Source organism: Callorhinchus milii, unplaced genomic scaffold (genome assembly GCF_018977255.1).
Source record: "Callorhinchus milii isolate IMCB2004 unplaced genomic scaffold, IMCB_Cmil_1.0 Scaffold2, whole genome shotgun sequence".
NCBI lineage: Eukaryota > Metazoa > Chordata > Chondrichthyes > Chimaeriformes > Callorhinchidae > Callorhinchus > Callorhinchus milii.
Genome location: NW_024704743.1, coordinates 115,795,671 through 115,812,546, shown reverse-complemented (window position 1 = coordinate 115,812,546; position 16,876 = coordinate 115,795,671). Strand labels below are relative to the sequence as shown.

The 16,876-nt window shown below is 42.8% G+C and overlaps 1 protein-coding gene across 2 annotated transcripts in view; it reads right to left on the bottom strand.

Moving 5' to 3' along the window:
- Nucleotides 1–2,791: 2,791 nt before the first annotated feature.
- The window catches only part of LOC103181059 (rho GTPase-activating protein 28), a 65,431-nt gene continuing 51,346 nt past the window's right edge, over nt 2,792–16,876 (bottom strand). For both annotated transcript variants that reach the window (XM_007897261.2, XM_007897264.1), the window contains 11 exons: nt 14,342–14,502; nt 13,897–14,062; nt 13,468–13,559; nt 11,640–11,717; nt 8,800–8,956; nt 7,874–7,956; nt 7,345–7,542; nt 6,328–6,471; nt 5,583–5,707; nt 4,663–4,727; nt 2,792–3,448 (listed from right to left, as the gene is read on the bottom strand). In XM_007897261.2, the coding sequence (XP_007895452.1) occupies nt 3,357–3,448; nt 4,663–4,727; nt 5,583–5,707; nt 6,328–6,471; nt 7,345–7,542; nt 7,874–7,956; nt 8,800–8,956; nt 11,640–11,717; nt 13,468–13,559; nt 13,897–14,062; nt 14,342–14,502 (1,361 nt within the window). In that variant the 3' untranslated portion in view covers nt 2,792–3,356. The remainder of the gene's footprint in view (nt 3,449–4,662; nt 4,728–5,582; nt 5,708–6,327; nt 6,472–7,344; nt 7,543–7,873; nt 7,957–8,799; nt 8,957–11,639; nt 11,718–13,467; nt 13,560–13,896; nt 14,063–14,341; nt 14,503–16,876) is intronic.

The following is a 16,876-nucleotide window of genomic DNA, read 5'->3' as shown; positions in this document are numbered from 1 at the left end:
ACTATATATTTTCTTAGCATGTTAAGAGTATCTAGGATTGAGCAAATTCTTCCAAACATTCCTAATTTTGAATTTGTTTTCCATGAGTTCTTCTTGACCGATTTAAGTTTGTCCAACAAGACTGAATTCAACAATTTGCCAAATTCTGGACTCCAAAACGCTAAGAAAATGGAATACTTCTAAGTACAGGCAGAATTTAAGATCATAGCATTTCTCCCTCTGAGTATTAAAGCTAAGACTATAGGAGATTTCAGATCACTCGTTTCAGATCACATTTCTGTTGTATTTTTATACACAATTATTAGAAAGAATGACAGTGCGCTCAAAAACACAGGGACTGCAGCAGTTTGGAAAATCCCGCCATTAAGTGGCAAGTCCCTTCAACCCATAGGGAACATGAAGGAGAGGTATTTCCGTGGATCGGAGTGGCTTGTGTCGGTTACCATCAGGATTCAACGTTTAACAAATATTGACTAAAATTGTAATCACCATTGTTTTAAACACTAAATAAGAGGGAACAAACTTACAAAATTTATCTTTAAACTGGATTGAGAAGGGTGCGAGTGCTGGAATTACAATATTTTGTAATTCTAACTCTCATGTGAAATCTGCTCATGGAGTGAACTTGTGGCAACTAGAGCTTCCCAAGTGGTGAACGAGCAGTAACTCCGCAGGGTTGAAAATGCAGTATTCACAAACATCGTGCTCATATTAAAGCCCATTTTATAATAAGAGTTGCATTTGATAGCACACCTACAGTTCCTAGCAACATAATTACTGTAGAGTGTACTGACTTTGTATTTGTCAATTTGCACACAGCAACGTCCCAGAACCAGCCGTGAAGTGAGTGCCCAATTATATCTGCGGGACTGTAAGCCAGGAAACAGGTGGGAGAAACTCCTGTCTCAAATGTTTCTGCTGCCAATATCATTGATCTTTCAGACTGGCTGGCAGTCAGCAAAATTTGCTGGCTTGCCAGCCATAAATTCCCTATAACTAATTGTCTAGACTTTAGAGGAATCACTTTGATTGTGTAGTGGCCAATGCCCTTTATACCCTCTCCTCCAGCAAATCCCAGCTGTGATGGTGAGATCAGTTACATTATCCCCAAATATGTCCAACAGAGGTAGCTTTTCCAAAACAGATCTTAGGAAAACACAACATTAAAAAAGCATCAACAAATAAATGTATAAAAAAGTGGCTTTTGCTCCTAAACACACAGCATGCATAAACAGCTCTACAGTCTACACAGCATTCCTGGCAGGCAGCCCAGTGGGCACTGTGAAGGAAGAGAATTTTTACTAAACATCAAGTATTAGAAACTACAGCTACACAGTTATTTATACTGTTCAAGGGTACCTTGACTGGCATCAAAGGTAATCCACTGGAAATCTCATTCATTCATCCACATCCATCAGTGGGATGTGATCATTGTCACCGATTGTAGAAGTCACTTGAAAATGGTGGAAATTGTCCAAGCAGCAAAAGATCACAGACTTTCCCCAGCACACATAGAAACAAAGGCATTTCATAGTTGGTTACTTATTACAAGTAAGAAGAGAAAACATTTGTATCTTCTCTCCTCTCCCCCCATCTTTAGAAACATGGTCAGTTATCATGAAAGAACCTAGTTTTCCTACTTCTATTAAACCGTTGTTCACCCAGCATTGCAGAACTGGTAATTTTCCAAACAAATACAATAAACACATCTGAGATAACCAGAGGAATCAGACATGCATGTGTGCACATGCATTCACACCAGCACATTGAAGCATACACACACACACATTCAAACACTCATATACGCACTTACATGCTCACATACATACACAAACATACACAATCATACTCACACATACATGAAATCACACATGCATATACACACATACACAAATACACATACAGACACACAGACACTCGTGCACACAAGGTCTAAATGCAGTGCGTCCCAGAGTGACCGATGGCACCTGCAGCACTGGGAAAGGCCAGTGACGTCTAGGAGCAAACGCTTGCCTCACTTCCCATTATCATAACGTAACAAAAACATTAACAATTATACACAGAGATAAACTATTCACAATAATAAAAACGCTGCCCACTCCCGGACAGGCGTTCCTCCATTTTGTCGTTGCACATTACTGCACCTTTTTTTCACCCTCTTTTATCCACAGGATATAGGAGGAAGAACTGTTTGGAAGAGGGTGGCACGATGCGTCCTTTCCATTTGAGCGCTGTGCAAACGCCTGGTTTGGGAGACAGGGTGGGGTCTGAGTCTGAGTCACAAGCCCATTGGGAATTCTGTACCAGTCATGAGAGTGTGGGCTGGGCACAGGTAACCTCTCATCCCTTCCTGTAACACCATCAATCCCATTTCATCAGACAGGAATTTTGGCACCCACACATTAAAGAAACGTTTTTTAAATGTATACAATAATCTTTTTAAAAAAAAAACTCTTGACTCTTGTTTATTCCTTTGGCCCGTCTATTTTCTCGGACTCAGTAATAATGCATTCCCTGCTTTTCTCATACGCAAACAGTAGGTGGGGCAAACACCAGAATCCCAGTTCGTGAGTCAAGTTCTCAACTGAGCCCGATTCACTCAAAAGGCAGCGCTTTTTAAAATACACACTATAATAACAATACAAATCCTTGCATTTGATGTAGTGTAGGGAGTCTGTCTCAAAAGAGCTTCACAGGGTATGAGTAGTGACTGTATTTGTGGACAAATGTGGCAGTCATTTTGCACACAGCAGTATCCCACAAACAGCCATGAAGTGAATGACCAATTGAATTGGGGGATTAGTGGCTAGGATACTGGGAGAAACTCCCATTGCTCCGACAATGCTGCACATACACCTATCTACTGTATCTCCAGTATTCTACTGTACTGAGTCTTGGATTCGATGACTCAAAGTCAGGAATGAACTCCTTCTGCGCTGTAGCTTTCTACTTCCAGAAGCCATTGGCTATGTTTATTCCAAGTGGTTGATTCAGGATGAAGCAAAACCTTTTTTCGCTGCCTAGTGCATCATGTGGCACATTTTGAATGTTGTGGGAGAGGCAAAGTCTTCAATAAAGCACAGGATGGAGGACATAGTTTGTTCGCCATCAAATGATAACGTATACAACTTTGGAAATCTCTCTCTCCTTTGCCTTTCTTGGAGAAACGGCCAGTCTGAAAATCCAGCAACTGCAGATTTTTTTTAAAAAATCAACTTGTTGTCAACCTCATTCACAGCTTCCCACAAAGGCTCGGACACACAGACGAGTCTGTCCCAGGCTCCGTCACTTTCTGTGAGGTTGAATTTGCTAAGTTCGTGGAAACTCGCAGAACACACAGCACCAGGCCAGCAGTCTCAGGGTGTCCTGGGTTTAATAACCCAGGTTGCGTGGGGATTTATCCGGTACAAGTCCAGCATGCGTGTATTAAGGTCCAGACAGCGTTCTCCTGCAGGGAAGCCAAACATTATCACGTTAACAAAACTATAACACAGTTGTGTATGCATGTGTGTGTGTGGGGGGGGGGGGGGGGGGGGGGGGTGGGGGCGAGGGGGCTAGGGGGATGATGTATGGGAAAGTAATCTATAAATCTGGAAAATTAACTTGTAAGTAGCAGCTCTTTCAGATGGCCAGACACATCTCAGGTTGAATCCTCCAACTCTGCTTGGGAACTGATCTCTGACCAGGAACCTCCCAACAAGCTTCACGGTGTCAGGAATAATAACAATAATAATCCTTATCTTTGATATAGGTATCTTTTACTTTGGGAGGACGTCTCAAAGCACTTCACAGATTTTTGCTGTGAAGTGTAGTGACTCTGTATTTTGTAGATGAACACGGCAGCCAAATTGGGCACAGCCAACGTTCCACAAACAGCCATGATCAATTGTTGGTCAGGAGCCGGGGAGAATCTCACTTGCCGTGGGATCTTCAATGTCCACCTGACCAGGCAGATGTTAGCTCGGTCAGTTTAATATTACATTCATGCTCCCAACTGCTCATCACATTGTCCTGGAGCAGCTTAAAAACTCATAAGTGTCTGGGTAGAACTGAACCAGAGTCTTCCCCAGCTCTCGACTCTCTAACCCCTCCTCACTCCCTCCCTTCCCTCCCCACACCCTGACCATTTCCCCCCTGCTCGGGTCCCGACCCAACTGTCCAGCGCCTTGGGACGTCCTCCCGACGTGAAAGGCGCTCTATAAATGAAATCTTGTTGTTGTTGTTAGTTATTTGAGCCAATGACTGAATTAATAACAAAAAATATATAAATTTACCAAAAGCAACACTTAGGAGAGCATCTTAGATTTTGGGGAGGATTTTGTGTGTGTGCCATAATAATAATAATCCTTGCATTCGATATAGCGCCTTATTACATTGTTGAGATATCTCAAAGCGCTTCACAGGACATACTGTTAAAGTGGATTGACTGTGTACTTTGTGGGTGACATGCGGCAGCCAGTAGCACACAACAGTGTCCCATAAATAAACAGCCATGGTGTGAGTGAGCTTTTTTCTTAATTTGGGGGATTGTTGACCAGGAGAAATTCCCTTCTCTTTTCAAATAGTGCTACAAGATAGTTAACATCCACCTGAACAGGCAGATGGGACCTCAGTTTAATGTTGTATCCGAAGGACAAGATGTGTGTGTGTGAAAATTCCTACCTATATTTCCACCGATCTCAAATAGTGAATGGATCTGTCCATGTGGAGGCTCTGTAGTTCCAGTGCTGAGGAAGGAAAAAACATGCTTCATTCAGGATTCACCAAGAAGTGCGCATTATTGAAGAACCCACCATTGCTCGCCGCCCCTCCCCCTCCCCGTTGGTTGGTAATGGAGGAAGAGCAGAGGAGTGAGGCTAAACAACAAACAAGATTACATTTGTATAGCACCTTTCACATCAGGAGGACGTCCCAAGGTGCTGGGCAGTGTACAGCATTTCAGACCCGAGCTGGGGTCAGGGAGGAGAGGAGGGTGACCAATGGCACGGTTGAAGAGGAGGATTTTGAGGCGGGACTTGAAGGAGGCTAAGGAGGAGGTGAGGCGGAATTGATTGGGGGATGGAGTTCCAGAGGTTGGGGGCAGAGTGGCTGAAGGCTCTCCCGCCAATGGTGGAGCGGCTGGGTCGGGGGACGTGGAGCAGGCAAGACAAGACAGAGAGCCAACACAGGCATGAGCAGCCGAATGGCTTCCTTCTGGGGTTGTCCAATTCCACGGTTCTAAAGCACGTTGTACTCATTGACGTTGTTTAGTAGGTAAAACTTATCACCAGTGCTGCAAAAAGATCTCTTGTGTAAACTCTTAATCAATGTCAGAAGGAGCCAGAACAGATGCACTGAGTTGAGGGGTTGGGGGAGATACTGGTGTGGTTGAGCTGGAATTAGCTCAGAAGCCATGGCGAATGGCCTCCTCCTGTGCGAAAAACACGCTTTGATTCTTTCCTTTCGCTCTCCATCGCTGTGCAATGCTTGTTGGTGTAACAGGAAACAATCTCTCTCCCTCTTCCTCCCCTCCCCCTGCCACCACGGCTATTTGCAATTTCCAAGGTCACTTTCACAATAATATTGATTTTTCACTAACTCACCTGTTTTCGTATTGAAACCGAGACAGGATGTCACTGGCCTTTGTTTCGGTGTCCAGTTGGATTGCCATGGAGACCTTCGATAACTGAGTGGAATAGACACGAATAACTCCCTCTGGTATGTCCAACTGCAGAGAGCGAGAAAGTATTGTTTTAAAAAACACTTGGCATGCTTTCTGGATGATGTGACTTCCTAATTAAGTTAAATTGTGTGTAAATGGTGACTTTTGACTGCTGTTCACACTGCAAGACAACGCCTTGATGGATAGTGTGGTCTAGATACGCATCAAATGGTGTAAACTACAGAGCCAGGATGAAATGAATGGCCTTCTTCTGTGCTGCAAATCCTGTATCGTTCTATGACTGTACAAGCAGCCGGAAGATTGACCAAACCGACACTCTGGGGTATCCAAGCCTTGGTTCTTTCCAACCTGCTCCTAATACTTTCTGGGTTTAGGTGAGCGGGGTGCATTTCTCAGGGGAGTCTTCAGTTGGAAGCTGGTTCTTCCCTAGTTCTTAAAAAGAACCGGATTCCAAATTAAGAGTGAATTTCAATTTTGTTCTACAATTCTGTGCTATCTTTTCATCCATACAGTCACTCCACTTAACAGTATATCCTGTGAAGCGCTTTGGGATGTCCTCCTGACGTGAAAGGCGTAATACCAATTATTATTATTTTTATTATTATCTTAAACTTCAGATGGTCTTACAGGCTGAGAGCAGGTAGAGTTTCAGGCCTCTGACCTACCTCTGCCCGTTCTGGTCTCTCCCACTCCATGTTAATCATTCGCAGTATCTTTTTCATACTTTTATCTAAGCCCAGATGCTTGCGGTTGCCACTGTTCTCGCTCTCGTTCATCTTCCGCACTTGGGAGATCATGAAGGACGGGATCTGTGTGGCGTGGGAAAAATAAGAAAAAATAATCAAGTAATGAAATAATCAATAATCAAAAATGAGTCAAGGAAAAGTCTTTATAATAGTTATTTGAAAGCAACAACAACTTGCACTTACATAGCACCCTCTCAGAGCGCTTAACAGCCCCTTTAACATCTCCAAACCCTTCATGAGTAATTACTGGCAAATGTAGTGACTGTGTATTCGTGGGCACGGAGCAATGTCCCAATGAATTACCATGAAGTCAATTACCAATTTTATCCAGAGGAAATAGGGAATAGGTTGACTCCTTGTCCCTTCCCATGACTCTGATTTTGCAGTATTAACACCTCTATTCCCATTTTGTTGCAACCCCTCCCCCTTTGTTCTACATCATTATCACCTCTTTAACCCATCATCCCCTGCCCTTTACCCTACTTTCTTCTTTGTCTTTCTTGCCCTGCATCCCCCTTCTCCATTAGCCCTTTAAAGCCTCTCCCTCCCAAATTACTCCAGTTCTGATGAAGGATCATGGACCCAAAACGTTGACTCACTTTCCTTTCTCTATAGATGCTGCCTGACCTGCTGAGTGTTCCCAGCGACTTCTGTTTTTGTACTCTGATTTTAGCCCTGGTTCTGGCCTTGGTCATGAGAAAAAGTCACATTCTCTTGCCAACCTGCGCCTGAAACACTCCAGAATTAAATAAGCAGGGTTCATCCCTCCAGGGAGAGCACACACATTCCGCTCCAGACACAGAACGAATTTCCACATATAGGTGGTCATTTTTATGTGGAATTCGCAGTTTGGTTTGGATACCCATAAACATGGTGAATGGTTTCTGCGTGTGTCAGACCTCCTGTTGACAAAAAAAACTTGCTGGGTTCCCTCACCGTCCACAAGATGTCCTGGTATTTGATGAGTTGTTGCACAATGTTGGCAGCATTGGTTGCAGCCTCAGCTTCCTGTTGATTCCCGCTTTTCCCTTTGCACATGAAGAGGTTTGGAGCAACGATCATGGAGACGTTCCACAGGCTCATTCTGTTCTTTGCCTCATTTGCTATGACTTTACAAAGAAACTCCAGGAAAGCCTGTGGGTGGGGAAAGACAAAGAACCTCTTGTTTTATCCCTAATAGTTCAGGTGACTTTTTTTTCCACAGGGATTGTCGACCCCAGGCTATAGGGCCCCAAGGCTCTCATAGTCCAGCTCGATCCTAGCCTCATCATTTGATTTAAAATTTAAGATTGTGCAGAAATATGGAAAATGATTACATCCAGGCCTAATTTGGTTGTTGGCTCTTTGTAAGAACTGGCTTCAAAATTTAAAACTGATACTATAATTTTCAGAGAAAATGGGCGAGGCTAAGAATTGATGGAATTCCAGGCCTCTAGAGGCCCCATTCATCTACTTTCCCACGTACCTTAATAGTGTCTCTATTGGGATCAGGCAGCAACATAATCAGGAGGTGTAGAGCCTGTAACTGCAACTTAGGCTGAGAGAGATCTGAAACACAAGGAGCATGGTTATTAACTAGCGAGATCTCACTTAGCTGAAACTTAATTTATTCTTCAAGGTAACATACAACAGACAGTGGAAGCAGAGAAATGCCCAACCCATACCGATCCTGAGGTTTCAGGAATTGATTTTTTTAGCTCGGTCAGGCATCTAACACATCCGGAAACCGACTGCCATGCTTCAGAAGTATCCCAACCAAACAGAACTACACATATGTAGGCCATCTACCTGTGGAAATTTCCCATTTGTCAGAAATGTAATGTGCAAGCTTGCACAAGATTTTATGGACGAGTGATTACAGGCATGAGGGCAAGCTCAAAATATTGGGTCCAATAGAACAGAGGGGCATATCTAATAAAGGGGTGGATCTAATAAAATTCAAAATTCAGACAGATTTAGAAAGGATAACATTATTGGTTAGTGAATTGGTAATAAGGTGACATAAACTCAGCATTGTTACTGTAACTTAAGAGTTAAGAGGGAGGTTTTGCTGCAAGCAGCTATTGAGACCGGGACCATAAGAACATTTAAAAGACATTTTGACAATAATTTGAATAGCAGGAATGTTAAAAGTTACAGGGAAAGGACAGGGAACTGAGATTAGACTAGTTGGATATCCGAGTGGACGAGTTAGGCTCAAATGTGGCTGAATGACCTCCTCTTATGCCGTAATTTCTGTGATTCCTCTCTTCAAACTGGAGGAGTATGGCTGAACAAGAGGAGAAATAAAAAAGGAGGGAGGGAAGGGGAGGGAGGGAAGGGGAGGAAGGGAGGTGGTGGCGCGGGGGGGGGGGGGGGAGGGGGTTAAAGCTTGGGAACTCAGGGTCGTACTTTGCACGGCTGAGAATGCAGGCAGGTACTCCATGGTCAGGAGGGAGTTTGGCAGCTCACGGATGAACATCTTCAGCAGGCAGGCAGCGTCATTCTGCCGCACTTGGTCCCAGTCGAAGTTCTCATGAAATTTCGCTTCCAGCTCTTGCCGCAGGCTCTGTGGAGCATAAATCATAGCCATGTTCAGCCCAAACTCACAACTCCCATCTCAGCGATCTTACAAAGGCAGTCTTCAACATTCTAAAACTATTTCACTCACTTTAGAATCATATATAATCTGATGCGGTTGGAAGCCTTTTGACACACTGTAATAGTGTTGGTCATTTCCTCTACCAAATAAAGCAATCTGTCCAACCTCCTCATTCTCTGTTCTCTCCCTGTACCCTCTAATACTTTCTTGCAGCTATGCAATGTATGAGTTTTGAGGTTTCACATATTGCAATTTGTTAACCCCTTCCCCCCCCCCCACATCTTCAATGGGTTTACATGTGTCCTTCTCACTATTTTTCTCTCCCTGCTTCTCTCGTTCTCTTTTAACCAATTGCATTAAACACTGAGAAATACTATGTCCTGTATCCTGTACTATGGAGTCCTGTAGCTCAGTGGTTAGAGCACTCGCTTTGCAAGCGAGAGACCTGAGTTCAATTCCAGGCAGAGGGCGAAACCTTGGGCAAGTTTCCTTACTCCACACAGAGCCTAATAATAATCCCTCCAAAACCAAAAACAATAATAAATTGGTCATTTTCAATCTTTGACTGTTTGTGGGACATTGCTGTGCACAATTGGCTGCCGCGTTCGCCCACAAATATACAGTCAATTCACTTTACAGTATATTCTGTGAAGTGCTTTGGGACGTCCTCCTGACGTGAAAAGCGTTATATCAAATGCAAGGATTATTATTATTATTATAAGGAAGCTGGTTCACACATGTGCACTGGAGTGACTAACTTATAAGTTATTGATAAGCTTTGAATTTTATAAGGTGCTTCACCATGTTGTTGAGAAGTCTCAAAGCTCTTCACAGGACTGTACTGGATCTATATCATTTTATTTGTAGGCTAATGTGGCAGCCAATTTGCCCACAACAATATACCACACAAAGCCATGAACAACAACAACAACAAAATTCCATTTATAAAGTGAATGATCAATTTTATCTGGGGAATTGTTGGCTAGGACAGTGGGAGAAACTCCATTCACTTTTCAAGTTGTGTCATGGGATCTTTAACATCCACCTTAACAGCTAGGCAAGACTTCATCTTTGACAATGGAAGGGGTCCATCACACTGCATTGGAGTGTCGACCTGGATTGTGAGTTCAAAATCATGATGTGGGGATTGAACCCACAATCTTCTAACTCAAGAGGTGAGAGTGAACCAAACTGAGCCAGACTGACATCCTTATTGGTAATCCATATCCCATCGTGTCACAAACACACAGGATGTGTTGAACATCTTGACAATGTGATAAGGCATTGTATCAAATGCAAGGATTATTATTATTTATTATTAACAACAGCCACTCATGCCCAGCCTTCAGACTCTCTTAAAGATACATTGACTCGTGCTTCCTGCTTTTCTTTTCTCCCCGCAGGAATAAAAGCCCTTGTATTCTATTCTCAGTCAGAAGCAAGATTGAGAACTTGGCATCACAGACGCACAGATCCACTGTGGAGATTTTTTTTCTAACAAACTGGCAAGTGTTAGATATCAATTTTCGTTTCAAGATTCAGCTAGTTCTTAATCCTTTTCGCCTGGGTCTGTCTCATTTTGGAAGGGTCCCCACGCAGAGAGGAGCGCTCCTATGTACTTATAAGGCAGCTTGAGAGCAGCCAAGGAAATACTTGGAGTATGAGTCATTTAACAGTATCTGAAGGGCCTCATGTTTCATGAATCAACACAGATGAAGAGTAAAATCGTGAATGCCTCACTACCTACAATAATAAAAACCTGGCTGATTCAAAGGATTGCCTCGTGTCACCACCCGCCCCCCCACCCATTGGGAATCCTAACACAATGAAACACATCCACTGGATGAGATTCTACATATTTAGAAGCTTTCAAATGCGCTTGAAACAAAGCAAGCCAACGATTGCTATGCAGGGAGATGACCACAACAACCACAAACTGTATTTATACACTGCCTTTTACATCGGGAGCACATCCAAGTTTTGGACAGTCGAGAGTTTGCACCCGAAGAGGTTTAGACAGCTCAGTACGGAATAATACCTGTGGCTGATACAATGCACCATCACCCCAAAGTGTCTCAAAGCTCTACACAGATCTTGTCATTTTGAAGTGCATTGGCCCTTGTTATGTTGGGTGAACTTCAGATGAGAACTTAAACCGAGGTCCCTTCTGAATCTGTTCAGACGGACGTTAAAGATTGCGTGCCGCTATTTCTCCCGATGTCTTTGCCGACAAGTCTCCAAATAAAACTAATAATTTCAGGGATGTTTGTGGGATTCTGCTGTTTTCATTCTAACTGCCACATTTGCCTACCCAATACACAGTCACTACACTGGACAGCAATTATCCAGCTGTACAGTGTTTTGGGGCATTTCAGTGTTACAGAAACAATATTAAATGTAGGAATCATTATTATTTATTATTATTTACTGAACAAACACAGGAATCTGCATCAGCAACATCCCACAAACCACAATGAGATGATGGGCCAATTCATCATTTTTTGGGGGTAAATTTAGATGAGGGAAGCACACTCTTCAAAATAGTGCCACGAGATCATTAGCGTTTGGAAACAACTTGCACTTGTGTAGTGCCTTTCACGTGAAAGAGATGAAAAGGTCGGTTTGAAGAACGATGTGAAATGAATGTTACCTTCACCCGTGAGGCGGACCCAGGGACACGCAGGATTCCCTCGGTTTCCAAACCACTGTGTTCCAGTTTCAATAAAAGCTGGGGATGAAGAGAATCGTTGCACATTTTGATTTAAAAGCAATGGATTTTCAAAGCGACAAACAAGCTTAAGTTATTTGAATGTAAAAGATTGCCCACAAAATATACAGTCAATTCACTTTACAGGATATTCTGTGAAGCGCTTTGAGACGTCTCAAAGACGTGATATGGCACTATATCAAATGCAAAGATTATTATTATAAATGAGATTAAACAATACGGACCAGAGCAATACAATCACATACCCCAAGGATCCAGGATAAGAGGACACAGGTTCACAGCTGTGAAGGGCAATTTCAGGACAGACACCAGGAAGTATTTCTTTACAATGAGAGTAATTAACGACTGAAACAGGTTGCCAGGAAGGGTGGTTGAATCTAAATTGCTGGCCTTATCTGAGAAACAGCTTTAGGCGCTTGTGCGAGGGTATAGGGTGGGTTGTCTAATCGGATGATCAAATGGCCAAAGGGCCTTCTTCATCGAACAACTCTTGTGATTTGAGAGAATACAGAAGAGCGCCAAGGAGAAAAAAATACAGGACAACAGTATACAGCAGACCTCTCTCAAAACAGGAAAACAAAGACAACATCAGCAACAATGATCTGAGCAGCAGTAAATACTTCAGATGAAAGAGAAGATAGGAAACCCTTCTTTTTACTCACAGTCTTACTTACTGTTTATCCCGTTATCTGGTCTCCCTACATGTTGACTGGTTAAATTAATGCAAATATTTATTCATTAAAAAAAAGGCATTGCTCTTCTCATCCTGCTCTCATTACTCATTGCTTCCTGCTCCAATTGCCTGCCAGCTGTTTATGTATCATTGTTCCCTGCAGAAACTTTCCAAAACCCAAGGTGAGAACTGGCTGAAGGCCACTTGCAGTCCGCACGGCATTAACTCATTGAGGGGAAACATGCAAAGGGGTAAAGTTTGCGATTTTTCAAAATGTATTGCTTATGTTAATTTACACAAGGATCACTTTATCAAACAACGTAAACTGATTGAAAGGGAAGTTGATGCCAATATAAATCAAGGGCTGTAATCTACAATTTGATGACATGTTTATTGTCTTTCTTAGCATAAGATCACAAAAATGAATCAGATGAACAAAGCTCATCTGTCCTGATCCAAGTATCCACCTTACCATCTTCCCATTGGAGCATCGAGCTGATCCTTAAATTACCCCTACCGCCCTTCCTGGTAACCCATACCAGTATTCGAATACCCTCAGGGGTATTAGGGTTCTGTTCTAAATTTGCCTTTTGTAACTCTTAACTTGTGTCTTCTTGTTCTGCTACTTTGGTGAATCTGAAACTGTTGCTCTGGGTTTCATTTCTCATTCCCATTTCAAATCATATATATTTCTATAAGGTCCCCTCTGAGACGTCTGTTTTCAAGAATGAAAACCACAAGCTCACAAAACTGTTTTGGATGAAGAAGGAAGGCCCTTCAGCCCATTTGATGTAATCTTTCCAGACCTCCCATTCTACCTTCCACCCATCACAGAAATGAGCCATATTTTAAATGAATCTAGCGTGCTGGCCTCAATCACCTATGCCCTAGCTTGTCCAATTGTTGCCCATGGCTCATTCTTCTAACACTGAAGCATCAAGAAACTTGACTTATCCTCTTTTCAACAGGCGTGAGTTGGAGCCAGTCCTGTTGGCAGTGCTATGAAAGAGTGAAGATCCCTCACTCTCCATGTTAAGACTGACCCCTTTCCCGTGCACCTTACTACAGCATACTTACTTTCTGAAAGATAAGAGGAACCTTCGTACCAGGAACCTTCTTCTGATCATTTTCAAGTAACGTTGTGAGAGGAACACCAAAGAGACCACTTTCTGCAGCAAATAGGAAACGTTATCTCGTCAGCAAATACATTGGGAGAAAAGTGTGCAATTTTTATTTCAGAAGAATTCTCCTTTTTTTTTGCTTTATGTTAAGTGAGGAACGTTCAATAATGTTCAATGTGGGTGACGCACCCCTCTCAGATCAGACACGCTCCTAACCCAGATCATACATTCCCTCTATTTATTTTATTTCTATGAAGATTGGCACAGCACACTGCACAGCGAACTGAACGAAGCCTCATCTGTTTCTGCTCTATATCCTTCACCCATCATCTTGGATGCATTTTAGTCTCAATACACAAAGAGTCCAGTCGATTGCAACGCTTACCTCTTGTTTTCACCCGCAGAATCCTGTTTTTCTTCAGCTCCATCCCCAATGCATCGAAGAATGTGGTTATCTCAATTAGAGTGAGGTTGTGAATTTTTTTCATGTCATGGTGGGAGAGATCCCCAATTCGCGTTAACCCCAGTTTGTCTTCACAGATGGTAAATTTCTGAAATTGGGAACAAGTTCAGAGAGTTGCAAAGTTATTCTTTCAGTGATAGCGTATCCTGGGTTCTTTCTCTGTTTCTGAGCTCGTACTCCCAAGTTACTGTAATGTCCATCGGTCAAGTAGGGTGCACGTACATCACCTCCCTGTTATACACACCAGTCACCTCCCTGTTAAACACAGGAGTTACCTCCCTGCTATATACACCAGTTACCTTCCTGCTATACACATTCATTCATTTAAAGTACGGTAAACATCGAGTAGATCACTGGTGAGTGTTACCGGTAGTGCAGTGCTGCCATGCCGCTTGGTACAGCTGTGCCTGTGCCTCTGCTCTCTGTGACTCGCTGGCAGTGACTCAGAGTAGGGGATATCCCAGTTCAGTTCCTCAGTTATTTCAGCGTTGCCTTGTTGTCCTTCCATTTTATCATTTTGATTATTCACTAAAAGGAAAAACAAGAGATCTTTTCCTATAAGTGCCTGATATATTGTCGCAAAGTTCAACACACTTGGCCAATTCAACACTTTTGTTCTGATTAAGGTTTTTTTTGCTTGGTTTTGAATAGAAAACCTTCACATTTCACTGTGTGGTCAATGTTCCCACAACTTCAAGTTCATTTGTGGTCAGCCACCTACCTCAGGACATTGAAACGGTCCAGTCTAGGGTATATAATGCAAGATATCCATGAGCTGAATGCCTTTCACTTTATCATTTCACCTTGCGTACCTCACCAATATATTTGTGTAAGCTTATCCTTGATTCTTTCTCAGCTTCTGAGCTTGTTCTCAAAGTTACCATAACGTCCATCAGTCAAGTGAGGCTCACAGCAGTTACTTCCCTACTATGCACAGGAGCTATGCTCAAATCAATATCTTAGTGTTTTTAACTAGAGTGCACAAAAATCGTAAATCCTTGGAGGCTTAACCAGCAGCACAAGGGTTAAAGTATAACAATTTCACCAGGCCAGACTTTCTCTTCCTTCATCAAAGCAGGTGTCAGGAAATCCTGGCCAGAGCGACTGTAAGACCATTAATACTCGTGGAGACTGACAGTGCTATTTGAGAGCTGTTTGGGCTAAACACATAAATTGGCAACTAAGAGTAACAATCAATCAACGGAATAGAACAATGGGTCAAATCCACCGATAAGGATAAAATCCGATAGTTTTTAAACTGACACATAACGGACAATTTATAGTCAGGATCCAGTGAGAGTTGAAGCCAGTGCTTCCTGCAGGTATCCGGACATGTCGGAGGCCTGCCTCCCTCTGGAACTCCACTCCGACCCCCGTTCACACTTCCCCGACGGAAGATCATACCCAAAATGGGCGTAGAGTTTGCTTTACACACATCTGGGTACCTGACCATGACACCTGTCTGATTGCCTGGATGCAGGGAATGGGGGTTACCAAATCAATCTGCTGAATCTTGCTACAAGCCACTTAAGCTGCGATCAGATCTATACAGTTTTGGGCTTTGTTCCAGCGCCGTTCAGGTCAGAATCAGCAATGATTGACGTACCTGCTATCGATGCCCTGCTCGAGCTAGAGGTATCCAAGCTCATCAATGGTAGTTGTACAACCAGAACCATACCAGACTGAGGTTAAACAATATGTGATGTTCAATGTGATAGTTATTATTGCTGATACTTCTCCCGACTATTTTCACAAAGTGAGGAGAGGAGGAGGGTGAGGGAGTGTTCACCAGTCATTCAGTGGGACATCACCAGGAGGGGAAATTCCGAGGATATGATCACGCCAAATGTCGCATTGTTTGCATTCATTGCATTTTTCACCCCATTAACTCTGAAACCTGCGTTTTATCATCACTCCCGGTAATCATGTCAATTATCACACCAGTATCATGCAGAGAGGAAACTTACTGTAGTATACCAGACTCAGTGGAACCTCACTTTGTGGGCATCTCAGTAAAGGGGCAACTCCTTGTCCATGCCATTTTCTCATTTTTTTTTATTTGAAACTAATGGTGACATGTCATTGAGAAGGGCAAAATAGATTCAGTCTTCATATGATATATTCACTGTACTTCAGTGCATATCTCCATTATTGTAGTATGCAACTACCGGGATGGTAGAAGGCAAATTAGATGGATCTTGGTCTTTTTTCATCTAGCAATTCCTAAGTTCGTATGTTGCACAGAGCAAGGAAACCAGGTACAATGCTTTCAGGCTGGCTGTGAAAGCAGTATGGCAGAGTAGAGGTTCAGGGTTGTGAATGGCACGTTTAGGACAGACAACAGGATGTTTTTCTTTACACAGAGGGCAATGAACGACTAGCTGGCCTAAGGATACCAGCAAGAATGGTTCAGACCAGAACACTGAATTTAAGGTAAGAGCGATAATGATAATAATAATCCTTGAATTTGATATAGTGCCTTATCACATCGTCGAGACAGCTCAAAGCACTTCACAGAATATCTTGTAAAGTATATTTTGTAGGTGAAACACGGCAGCCAATTGCGCACAGCAGGCCCCAAAAACAGTTGTGGATTGAGTGATTAAATTATTATTATTTTTTTAAGGGATTATTACTCCCAAAAGCAATCCCCCAAATGACTAACAACCAGGTTTTTACTTACTACTAGGTAAACAGAAGCACATGGAGTAAGGAAACTTGCCTAAGGTTTTGCCCTGCCAGGGAATTGAACTCAGGCCTTCTCACTTGCGAGGCGAGTGCTCTAAGCAATGCGCTACAGGACACCACGTACTGTAGCATATTGGGCGTGATGCTGTAATTGGAAGAATGTCAGATCGATATAGTGTAAGGAAGGAAGGGCTTCTGCTTTCAACTCTCTCTC